Genomic DNA, 13,138 nt, shown 5'->3' with positions numbered 1-13,138 from the left:
TAGTTCGTTTAAATATGGGCTTTAGCATATCTGGGCACATAATCAAAGATCGTTCATCTCCGTCTCGGTGTATGTTTGATGCTGACGTCATATTCAGCGGTCGTTCGGCATCATCTCAGAGCACTGCGCGCTCAACAGAAGGGGCTGGCTTACGGTTTATTTTAGACTTGCTTCAAGGCATATCTTCAACGACTGTCCTCATAAGAGCAATCTTAAATGATTTATATAAAGTCTAAAATGAACAAAAAGAGTTGTGAGAGAATGAGGCGCGATCCATAGACAGTAAACAGTGAGACCCGTGTGTCTGTCTGCTCTTAAAGGGACAGCAGCCAATAAAGCTTCCTGTCAGTAAAGTTAAAGAACAAAGGGAACAGAGAAAATGACTCGCTGCTCTTGACTAAATAACTTTTGTAGCTTTAATAAGGATTAACTATTTAATTTATAGTTTATGCAGTGCAGACTGCATATAACTTTGATAACTTTATTACATTTCTGTATATTTCCTAACTGTTCAGACAGGAAGGGCGGGAGTAAACATGACATTTATTATGGGTTAATGTTAGCATTGTTTTAAGTTTACTTAAATTAAAAACTGTTATATTTTTGAAACCTAATAATAAATGTAAAAAAAAAAAATCAGTAACTGTATTGATATCAGTAATACTGGCCTTCATTCATAAAAATATGCCATTTAAACAAGTATTTAAAATATACTGTCTTTATGTTGTTTCTACATTAATTTGATTAACTGTGAAATTATTATATTAAAAAATATAATAAAAACATACAAAAACATTTATTTTTTATTGCGATTAATCACAGAAAAAATGTGTGATTAATCTAGTTAAAGTTTTTAATCGATTGACAGCACTAGTTTTTTAGTATTTTGTTAAATTCAACAACTTATCACAGTTATAGAAATGTAATATTTGGCTCAGGTTTTGTTGTTGGAAAAAAACACTTAATAATGTAATTGCGGAATTACCAATTATTAATGTAAATCAAATGTGTATGCAGTCATGCTTCTCCTTAACCAACCTCTGTGAATGTTGAGATGTATTTTACTGTGTCTGAATGATAACTTACAACAGATTTCCTCCTGGTGTCGATTCTAAATCTATTCTTTTTTGTATGTTATATATGTCAAAATCTGTGTAAATAATAGAAAGGTCTCTGATTAACACTTGCAATTCAGTGTCGTGATGGTTTTAAAAAAATATTCTGAAGGTAGTAAAAAAGGTATTAAAAAGTAGTAAATTTAACTTAACGATTGCTGTATATACCCTGTATTACATCTATATTCATTTGAGTTGAATTGAGAATCCAAAATTGAATCGAGAATCGAAATTGAATCGATTTGAGGGCTTGTGAATCGATATCAAATCGTATTGGAACATCTGAATCGATACCCAGCCCTCGTAATAATCACGGAAGTTTGCGGCTGTCAAAGAGTGCAGCGGCCCAATGTTATAATAGGCTTATTCTTAACATTTAGTCTTAAATGGGCTTATTTACAAAAAAAAAGTGAAGTGTTCTTTTAAGGGGTTAACCCATTAAATTGGCATATTTGTTCCAAGACATATTTTGAATCATCTGCAGGAAAACATCTAAATATTTCTGTTCCTTGCCAGCTTCAATATGATATTTTCATCACTTCCTTGAGAGTATTTTGGTTGCGTTACAGATTGGCATGACGTGCTGTACATTCTCTCGGCCTGATTCTCTGAAGTCGGCTGACTTGTGATGAAGCTGATTTGGCTTTCTTGAAAGCGTCTGTGCTGAGGCCGACCACAGATCGGGGCCCTTGGATGGCCAGCACATGCGCTGATTGGATAGTGAGCCTAAGTGTGTCTACACACACACACATATATCTGACACCTATTTCCTCCCAGAAAGCATAGCAGCAACCAGAATCCAGGAAGTGGTGGCTCACCAGTGGACGTCAATGAGAAAGACGGGAGACATTTGCTCAGCGTGTTGTCCGCGATGTCAGATTTATTTGGAGTATTACGCTCCGATATCTTGGTTAGAGCTCATCGAGATGAGACGATGATGCAGTTGGTCATGTTTGAAACTGACTGAAGGTGATTTTTGGCTTCCTGCTTTTTGGTATTGTTAAGCTTTTTAGCTTTTCTCATCCACCATGAGTTTCCCACGGAAGGCCACACTGGAGGAGCAAAACAGGAACCCTCGTGGCTGGCGTCTTCTCGGCAGACCTTGGCTAAAGCACCGCTCAAACTCGGCCCCCGAGGAGCCTTTCCAGAACCGAAGGGCCCCGGCTGGACACACACAGAGCTTAACGTGGTCCAGAACCAGCATGGCTCCGTCCAATCCGCCCGTCTCCAGGGTCCACAGTCTTCCAGAGGCTCATCGGGTCGCTAGCCGCGGCGTATTCCTAGAGCAAGCTAATCTTCAGAGAAACTGGCGATCTCGCAGCTCGGCCCCTTATTTAAGATCTGCATCTGAACCGGGGAATAAAAGCCATACTGAGACTCCGCCGCTCAAACGGGCTCCAAACTCTCACGCCTTTTCAGGGATCCTTCTGTCCATGTCCAGACGGATTGGCCGAATTTTAAACACTCCTCCTGATCCGGCTGTTGAAGAACTTTCAGATGACGGTAGGAGGTTTGATTAATGTCTTCTTACTTACTAAGAAAAATAATCTTGTTTTCTGTTTGAATTAAGATTATTTTTCTCACCCCATTGGCAGATTATTTATCTTATTTTAAGCAAAAACTCTCTTCATTTTGAGTTATTTTTCCCAAAACAAGACAATTACTTTTGCTTGTCTAGTAAATACTTCTTGTTTTAAGAATTTTTAGATGTTTGGACTAGAAACAAGACAAAAATACTGAGTAAGAAGAGCATTTTTAGCAGTGTAGTTTTCACGTGTGGCCACGCTTATAGGAGCGGCCGCCTGGAGGGCCAAACAAGGCTCTCCTCCGTTGACCGCCAGTCATCATCACAGGTCTGTAGTCAGTATTAATGCAGTAAAACAGTGATATTAACATACCAAATTCAATATTGATGTACTGATGTTGCACACTGGCACAGGAAAGCAGATGAACACAGAATATTAGTGCAAGTTTAAACCCATTATAAAGAAAACACGCTGCGTTCATCTTCTGGGCTCATCTACTCGCCTGTGTATAGTATGCGTCATGAGAAAGCTGTAACCTGAATGTGATATTTTAATATCACTGTTTTAACACATTAAGGCACTTTAAGGGTGGTTTGCACTGATAAGGATTCGCCGTCAGGTCACCCTTTGTCTGCTGCTGGATCAGCTCTATAACAGTTTTACTGCGAAATTAATCTGTGTTTAAAATGAAGTGGTGCAACTATTTAAAATAAAACCCACATCAGCAAATCCTAGATTAGTGTTAATCTTTGCTTAATTGAATCTTTATTAGTGCAACTCACCCTGTAGTGTTTTTCACGTACAGCGTTTTAAAAGCGTCCCGCTGTTTTTAGTGTTTGAAATACTGCACCAGGGGCTGCATATGGATCAGAAGTGCCCAAAATGTGCTGCATCTTCACATATTTTAGTTTTAAGATGTAATATGACAGGCTTGTGCTGCAGTTATATGACGGTTTTGCCCTCCAAGGCTCCGCGACAGTCACGTGACTGAAAACTAGGGATTGTTCTGTGCAACACAAAAGATGCTGTTCTGAAGGAAAAACTAGTTATGGTTATCATTGACTTTTATTGTATGAACAATAATAACACCAAGAGGTGTTTGGAACGACTCGAGTGTGAGCAAAGGATGAGCTGTCCCTTTAAGGTCAACATCCACATTGGTTTGGTCCAGTCTTTGGACTGGTTGAGCTCTGATTGGTCAGATTTGGGATGGTTCGACTAACTTCAGAAGGCCTAATGAGACGTATTGTGTCATATTGTGGCACAGGCATCAGTGAAGGTGAAATTACACTTTCTTGTTGAGTAATTTGATGTTTTATTGTTAAAGAGAGAAATGTAAGCTGTTGAGCAATCTTGTATTTTCCCGGTGTAGATGTAGCTTCATTTATAAGCATGAGTCTAATCTTGTGTGTGTACCAGAAAATACTTAAAGCTGTAAATATGGTTTAGCTTTAGGCCTTTAGAAACACCGTTAAGCGTCCCACATCTACAGTAGATTCATTATTTCTTTAGCTCTTCAAATGTTATTTTAGAAGTATTAGTTTGTGAGTATTTACAAACGGACCACCATATATTAAACCCACATATCTGAATACTCATGAATTCAGAGATTTTAACTTAACTTTAACTTTTTTAATTATTATTATTTATTATTATTATTATTTTATTTATTTTTAATTTATTTATTTTTTTTATATTGTGTTTACCATCCCTGTTTTATCTGTCTTGATTTTACAAATGTGAAGTGCTCTGAGAATTTACTTTTAAAAGCGCTATATAAAATAAAGTTATTATTATTATTATTATTAAGGGACTGTTCACCTAAAAATGAAAATTGTCATCATTTACATACTCGTACTATTCCAAACCAATTAGACTTTTGTTCACATTTGAAACACACACACAACAGACAGACAGACACACATTCATACAGACACAGACAGACTATTAGCATGTAGCTATTCGCATGTGTAGCGTGTTGAAAGTGGTGTTTGCTAGCATGAGTCAAAAGACCCCACCCCCATGTCTCTATGATGCTCTGATGCAGAGATATACGGCTTGCTGAATGGTTGCTAGGGTACTCTGTTTGGTTGCTATGGAGTGGCTTGAATGATGATACTCTCGTCAGTATGAATTAAATAAACCAACCCCCGTGCCTCTACGACATTCAGAATAGAAGGTGTCCCCCTTTGGGGTTGGGTTGCTAGGGTGCTAGATAGTTGTTGCTAGGGCGTGGCTAGACACATTTGATCATGAACATTGGGTTATTCTGATACACAGAAGACCAAAAATGCAAAGAACAATTTAAACTGATGGGTGTTGTTTGTTTTCTGTTTGAATTAAGATTATTTTTCTCACCCCATTGGCAGATTATTTATCTTATTTTAAGCAAAAACTCTCTTTATTTTGAGTTATTTTCCCCAAACCAAGACAATTACTTTTGCTTGTCTAGTAAATACTTCTTGTTGTAATAATTTTTAGATGTTTGGACTAGAAACAAGACAAAAATACTGAGTAAGAAAAGCATTTTTAGAAGTGTAATGAGGACTCTATATAAATATCGCTCCAGCTTGACCTCATCAGACGGCAGTAATAGCGGATGGGACACTAGATGAGATTCGTCTGATATGAGGTAAAAATAACACAAATACTGTTGTGTTTCTCTCAGAAAGCGATGGGTTCGTGTCTTAAGACATCAGTGTGTCGTCAGGAGCAGCAGGGTGTGTGTGTGTGTGTGTGTGTGTGTGTGTGTGTGTGTGTGTGTGTGTGTGTGTGTGTGTGTGTGTGTGTGTGTGTGTGTGTGTGTGTGTGTGTGTGTGTGTGTGTGTGTGTGCGTTCTCTAAGCATGTTTGTTTGTTTTGCTCTCATAGAATTGTTCCCCATTCACATCATTATATGACCGACACACAGCAACGGCTGAGTTAAAATCTTCATCTGTGTTCTCCTGAAGAAACACACACACCTACATGTGGATGCCCTGGGGTCAGCAGATCAACATCAGGCTCATTTTAGGCTCAACTATCGCTTTAATGATCCCAACATTTTGGCTTTGATGGGCAACAATGACTGCCGCATGCAATGACATGCTAAATACATTTTTTGTTATATTCAATTTACTTTTTTACGAATTTGTGAGTGCACCTAAAATTTGCAGGTGAAAATGCTTCTCACCATCTGAGTAAACACCTTTTCCTCTTTTGCATTCACTTCCCGCTTTCCAACTTATCGCTCAACTTCCCATCACCATTAACACACGGCAAAACACGTTCTTCTTATTTAGTTTTTTGTCTCGTTTCCAGTCCAAATATCGAACAATTCTTAACTCAAGATGCATTTACTAGATCAGTAAAGGGCAATTCCATGCAAAGGTCATCTTTACGATGAAAAAAAAAAGTTGGTCACACACAAACAGATTTGTTCTTAAAATGTTTACTTGGATCTATACTTTATTGTATGCAACCAGTCTCATTGAATTGTTTAGGTATTTGTTGTTTTATTACACCATAAACAAGATGTGCACCAATGCAAGGAGAGTTTTTGAAATATCTGTTTTTTAGTGTTATCAAGAAAAGGAAATATATAGACTCAATGTTTCAGCAAAAGTTTATTATTTGGCAATTTCCTGATTAACAAGGGGATGATTAAGCACTGTGTTCAATTAGCATGATTTAACAGTAAAGTTCTATGAATTTATAAGCCTCTTATTAAATGTGTCGTTGAGTTCCAGGGCCATGTAACATCCATAACGTTTTAGAGGATAAGTTTATGCTACATATACAGTGTTGATGAAAAAATGTCCAGCATTTCTGTGCAATGTTAACTTATATAAATGTATCATGTGATGAACATATCATGCTCTTTTATTACTTGTAAACATTTTAATTTTGCGTTATGGATGTGACGTATACAGAAATACGTCACATCCATATCACCTTTACATATAAAGAAAATTCTAAAATCAAACCCACATGTGATATAAATGTGTTTTCCTGTAGCATGGCAGTGATAAACATATTTCTCCTCTGTGTTTCAGTGAATTGTAACATAGCCTTAGGTTATTAGGCTATAAGTACAATCATAAGTAAATGTTAGCAAAACAAATGGTCACTTTCTGAATGATGTGATAAATAAATTCGATTAAATTCGATGTATCTGTATATATTATATATAGGGCTGGGTATTTTTAGGAATTTCACAATTCGATCCGATATTGATTTATTAGCTTCGATATCGATTGATTAATAAGTAAATACACAAGTAATTAAGTACCTGAGTATATTTTTTAATAATGTGTGCAGTATTATCAATGTGTAAGAACAAATTGACCCCAGCATTTTTCCTGTCATGGTTTATTTAGCAGAATAAACTGTACAATATTGTACATGTGTTGAATACAAACCACACCTGTTACAAACAGGTGCTTTATTAGCACCTCTAAAGTGCATGTAACTGTAAGTAGTAGAAAGTATTTTTCTTTCTTCCTATACATTCAAGTTATGAAAGAAATGTAAACAGAAGCACAAAATGTGCATATTCATAAAACAAAGTGGATTGATATTATAACATTACAACATTACACAGATTCGAAAGTAATTAACTGTGTAGTGAAGTGAAGCTGTTGTCTGTCCACTTAAGCCATTCAAATGTATTGAGAGCGGTGGTTTGTTTTACAACTATTGAGAGTGGAGTGATCTACATGACTGCGCGCGTTGCCATGATATGAAAGCATGTCGCCAACACGGCCGGTGTTGATTCTGTGGCGCAATAACACTGAACAACTGAGCAGCTGATCCAAAATGAGCCCAAACGTCGGCTTTTAACGTTAATCTTGGAACATACTTTGCAAGAACAAAGAAATTAGTTTGTTTTCTCGAGGTGGCAAGAACAAGAACAAAGTTTGTTCTGGCAGAAGTACATTCATACTTCACGAGAAAAGCAGGTGCCGATCATCTGCGTTTCTCCGCATTAACCACGCCCACTTTAAATTTCTGACCAATCACACAATAGTTCTTGGACAACCGCAATAAAAAAGTTCTGCTCAGGCAATGTGTCGAGAACAAGCTGCGAGAACTCCCAAACCAGGGCTGAGAACAACATGACGTCATTTTGTTCTCATAGCCCTGGGAGCGAGAACTTTTTTCTCTGTTTTTGCGGAGTATGTTGCAGCCTTTAGTGGTGCAGGCTTGAACGGAGTGCAGCTGCTGTTTTGGTAAAGCACGTCATTTTTACAGCGCTGAACGCTCTCACTAGAGTGTTGCCCACAGCGCCGCCACTGGCCGGTGGGCTGAATCGATTCATAGGGTTTGATTAATCGATATTGAATTGAGAAACAAATAATTGCAATGCATTGATGAATCGATATTTTTACCCAGCCCTAATATATATAATATATTAGTCATTTTATTGTCAGGATATTTACATGTTGATTAAGACCCATCTTACCTGAGACAATGAAAGAATGGGCTATTTCAACTAAATCAGGTCAGGCTACTTCATATGAGTCATTGATATAACTAGATTACTATTAAATTAACATTTAGAGTAATTTTATGTGTCAACAAATGTGCCATGATGGTTTGTTCGTTGATTTTCCAAACAGATTCTATGTGTATTTCAGACTCGTCACATCCATAACAGGGTTTTGTCACATCCATAACGTTGTTTTTTCTCATGATACACTTCATAAATTTTATTTACATTTTAAACATTGATATTTTTATTTTCAAATAAGACCCCTTCCTCATGTGGATAGCAATATTTATACATAAGATTTAAAAGTTCACAGACTTTTAAGAAAATTGAACAGTACACTGAAAACACTGTCATTTCCTGTCACATCCATAACGCACAACTATTTTCCTTTTTTGGGGGGTCGTAAATATAATTTAGAAAATAATATTTTTGCTGTCAATTCCCCAGATAGGGTGCTCTGAGAATATTCATTGCCAATATAAATATTGTAAGAAATAGATTTTTACTGAGACATTTCAGTTGTCATTATGAGTTCAAATGTCACATCCATAACGCTGGAATTGAATTAAAACGATACAAGATATTTTTATTTGGGACTGAAACGAGACAAGATTTCAAACAGAAATCAGATTATTTCTCTCACCCCATTGGCAGATCATTTTGCCTGTTTTAAGCAAAAACTCACTTCATTTAGATTTTATTTTCAACAAAACAAGAAAAAATATCTTATGTGGTTTTACTGATCTAGTAAATGCATCTTGATTTAAGAATTATTAGATATTTGGACTGGAAACAAGACAAAATGACTGATTAAGAGCATTTGTTCCAGTGGATAAATGCTAATTAGCGAGCGTCGAAAGGCAAATGCATGACTGTGGTAGGGTTTGCGCTTTAGAGTAATTATTGCTGTGGGATTGAGATCGCTGGGTTTGCGTTTGAGTCCACACACCTCAGGCTCTCAGCCGGAGTTTGACCCCCTCCTAAGTCCAGCCATTCCAGCTTTTCCTCCATTCCCTTCGAGATGTGGAAGCAGCTCACTCAGCTCCTTTTGTATGCTAATATTCCTGCAAAGATACAAAGACCGCCGGCCTGCCACCTTTCAGCCGCATTACCCTTTGTAAGGCCGGGGCAGAGGTCTTTAATAAAAGAGTGAAAGAGAAAGAACTGTACCTTCAGTGAAGCCAGTTTCCGTGTTAAAGTGGAATGCAGAAAGTGCCATTTAGGTCGGCAGTTTCCTCATTTAGGTGGTCTGGTGATGAGCTGGTTTCACTAACCTTTGGCATTCTGTGTGTTGAGAACGAGCGTAAAGACACTTAATCCTGAAAAGGCTGACAGGGAAGAGATATATATATAATACACATTTATACTTGAACTGGATCTCCCTAAAACAACCGTGTTCACAAGACAAGCAACTTTGGTAACACTATAAACACTTAAAGGGTTAGTTCAGCTGTCGTTAACTCCTCTCCCTAATGTCGCTCCACACCCGTAAGACCTCCGTTCATCTTCACACACAGTTTAAGATATTTTATATTTAGTCCGAGAGCGTATGCAAGTGTATGCACACTATACTGTCCATGTCCAGAAAGGGAATAAAAACATCATCACAGTAGTCCATATGAGACATCAGTGGGTTAATTAGAGTCTCTTGAAGCATCCAAAATACATTTGGGTCCAAAAATCACAAAAACTACGACTTTATTCAGCATTGGCTTCTCTTCCGCGTTTGTGTTCAATCCTCAAATAAAGATTCAAACGGTTATGAGTCAGCGAATCGATTCATGATTCGGATCGCCAATGTCTCGTGAATGAGTGTGTCGTCACTGAGAGTGGTTGGTTCGTCCACATGGCCTGTGCTTTTTTAGGCTGATGCAGAGATTCACACAGCGTTGGCTTGAGACCTATCCTGGACTTTATTTGCATTGCTAAGCGCTGAACATTTTGGCTCTAGCATATTTAAAAACTCAGTCAATAACAAAACAGGCCAATCACACGCAGACAAAATGCTTCTCACTCGGGGGCGTGTTCATACTAAAGGGCCAATCAGCAGCAGGCATGGGCGGGGCTTCCCTACTCTGCAGGAGTGGAGGGAAATATGATTGGTGGGGATTATAACACAAGTGTTGGGGATTTGTACTTTTATAGGCTGGATGTTTACACACATCTATGCTCAAAAGCCTTATAAAAGGGAACGTTTTTATTATTACATTTTATAGCACTAATAATAATAATAATAATGGATTAGATGACGATTATGATTGTTGAGGTCAAACATTTATAATGCATGTTTATTGTTGTACAAAGAAATTTGATAAAACGACATCACAGTGCCATTAAAATAATGTTGGCCTGAAGCTCATCAGGCGAGTTTAGGAGTCGTGATGGAAGGAGAGGGATGCAAATGTCCTTATTTAAATACATCTCAGTGTGTGTGTCAGCGCCGGAGTGAACAAAAAGGTGATGAACAATGCAGGAAAACCTGATTATTTCACTGACCGACGTGGGGCTGTGAGAAATGCACGAGCTCCTCGCGTTTGAAGAGTGCGTAGCTGTGACAAATGTGCTAATTGCACACAAATTTAAAGAAGTGAAATTGATTTTCTTCACCAAAAAGAGACTTCCCAGTATTTGCAGAGTCAATAAACACAGGCAGAATTACACAATAACGCAAGTGATTTCAGTGCAGTCAATAGTGTTGTAGTACTCGAGACCGGCCGTAAGACCATTTTTTGAAGGTCTTGTCTCGGTCTCAGACTTAGAGGACTTTAATCTCGAGACCTCGGCTGCAGATCATCACTAAACTGCTGTGCATTGTCTGATTTAACATCATTAATGAGGTTTGATGTAAACGTTCTGCTTAAAGTGCAGTCAGTAACTTCAGGGTCATGAGATTTCTTTATTACTGCGCTGCCGGATTCAAAAGCAACGCAGCATTGTCTCAAAAACACCCCAAAGTTATAGAAATGACCACAAAATCTGATTAATATCACAGAATATAAGCAATATCACGAGAGGATGAGCTGTTTTCATGAATATAAGCGGGATTGCAAATTATATTGAGTCATATAAACGTTCAATAAACTAAGTTAATATTAAATTATATTTTGAACTGTGTTTGCTAATTCGGCAGCGTTTCGTTATTAATGAATCGGCTGCTTTGAACACATCGCTTGAATAAATGATTCTGGGAATGTTAAATTAATATGAGCATTATTTATGAAAGTGTAATTGTAATTCAGATGCAACTTCTGTGCCATTCATTTTATTGTCCGTGGTTTGATTAATAACAGCGCTATAGTGTCTGACTATTCTAATTACATTTATTAAGACATTCTCAGACAGTAGATACAGATCTTTCAGATGAATTTAAGGAGTTCTGGTCTTCGTTTAGGTGGCCTTGGTCTCGGTTTAGGTGGTCTTGGTCTTGGTTTAGGTGGTCTTGGTCTCGGTTTAGGTGGTCTTGGTCTTGGTTTAGGTGGTCTTGGTCTCGGTTTAGGTGGTCTTGGTCTTGGTTTAGGTGGTCTTGGTCTCGGTTTAGGTGGTCTTGGTCTCGGTTTAGGTGGTCTTGGTCTTGGTCTCGGTTTAGGTGGTCTTGGTCTCGGTTTAGGTGGTCTTGGTCTTGGTTTAGGTGGTCTTGGTCTCGGTTTAGGTGGTCTTGGTCTCGGTTTAGGTGGTCTTGGTCTTGGTCTCGTTTTAGGTGGTCTTGGTCTCGGTTTAGGTGGTCTTGGTCTTGGTTTAGGTGGTCTTGGTCTCAGTTTTCCTTTTGGCGAAACAAAAAAAAAAACAAAAAAAAAAAAATGTGTATTGTGCTAATTAATTGAGATTTCTTACAGCTCTTACAGGTTGTTGGCCTTGTCTGTTCCGTTGCTTCTATTACTCTCCCCTTTTTTGTAAGTCGCTTTGGATAAAAGCGTCTGCTAAATGATTAAATGTAAATGTAAATGTAGTTTAGGTGGTCTTGGTCTCGGTTTAGGTGGTCTTGGTCTCGGTTTAGGTGGTCTTGGTCTCGGTTTAGGTGGTCTTGGTCTCGGTTTAGGTGGCCTTGGTCTCGGTTTAGGTGGTCTTGGTCTGGGTTTAGGTGGTCTTGGTCTCGGTTTAGGTTGTCTTGGTCTTGGTTTAGGTGGTCTTGGTCTCGTTTTAGGTGGTCTTGGTCTCAGTTTAGGTGGTCTTGGTCTCGGTTTAGGTGGTCTTGGTCTCGGTTTAGGTGGTCTTGGTCTCGGTTTAGGTGGCCTTGGTCTCGGTTTAGTTGGTCTTGGTTTAGGTGGCCTTGGTCTCAGTTTAGGTGGTCTTGGTCTCAGTTTAGGTGGTCTTGGTCTCGGTTTAGGTGGTCTTGGTCTCAGTTTAGGTGGCCTTGGTCTCAGTTTAGGTGGTCTTGGTCTCGGTTTAGGTGGTCTTGGTCTCGTTTTAGGTGGTCTTGGTCTCAGTTTAGGTGGTCTTGGTCTCGGTTTAGGTGGTCTTGGTCTCGTTTTAGGTGGTCTTGGTCTCGGTTTAGGTGGCCTTGGTCTCGGTTTAGGTGGTCTTGGTCTTGGTTTAGGTGGTCTTGGTCTCGGTTTAGTTGGCCTTGGTCTGGGTTTAGGTGGTCTTGGTCTGGGTTTAGGTGGTCTTGGTCTGGGTTTAGGTGGTCTTGGTCTCGGTTTAGGTGGTCTTGGTCTCAGTTTAGGTGGTCTTGGTCTCGGTTTAGGTGGTCTTGGTCTCGGTTTAGGTGGTCTTGGTCTCGTTTTAGGTGGTCTTGGTCTCGTTTTAGGTGGTCTTGGTCTCGGTTTAGGTGGTCTTGGTCTCTGTTTAGGTGATCTTGGTCTCGTTGTAGGTGGTCTTGGTCTGGGTTTAGGTGGTCTTGGTCTGGGTTTAGGTGGTCTTGGTCTTGGTTTAGGTGGTCTTGGTCTCGGTTTAGGTGGTCTTGGTCTCGGTTTAGGTGGTCTTGGTCTTGGTTTAGGTGGTCTTGGTCTCGGTTTAGGTGGTCTCGGTTTAGGTGGTCTCGGTCTTGGTTTAGGTGGTCTTGGTCTCGGTTTAGGTGGTCTTGGTCTC

General features: G+C 38.9%; 1 protein-coding gene across 1 annotated transcript in view; it reads left to right on the top strand.

The window, feature by feature from the left end:
- Nucleotides 1–1,909: 1,909 nt before the first annotated feature.
- The window catches only part of rasal2 (RAS protein activator like 2), a 123,129-nt gene continuing 111,900 nt past the window's right edge, over nt 1,910–13,138 (top strand). The window contains exon 1 of the mRNA XM_067453473.1: nt 1,910–2,618. Coding sequence (XP_067309574.1) covers nt 2,144–2,618 — 475 coding nt within the window. The 5' untranslated portion in view covers nt 1,910–2,143. The remainder of the gene's footprint in view (nt 2,619–13,138) is intronic.

The sequence above is a fragment of the Pseudorasbora parva genome, chromosome 9 (assembly GCF_024679245.1).
Source record: "Pseudorasbora parva isolate DD20220531a chromosome 9, ASM2467924v1, whole genome shotgun sequence".
NCBI classification, from domain to species: domain Eukaryota; kingdom Metazoa; phylum Chordata; class Actinopteri; order Cypriniformes; family Gobionidae; genus Pseudorasbora; species Pseudorasbora parva.
Note: the sequence above shows the minus strand (reverse complement) of the source record. Positions and strands in the feature narration are given on the sequence as shown.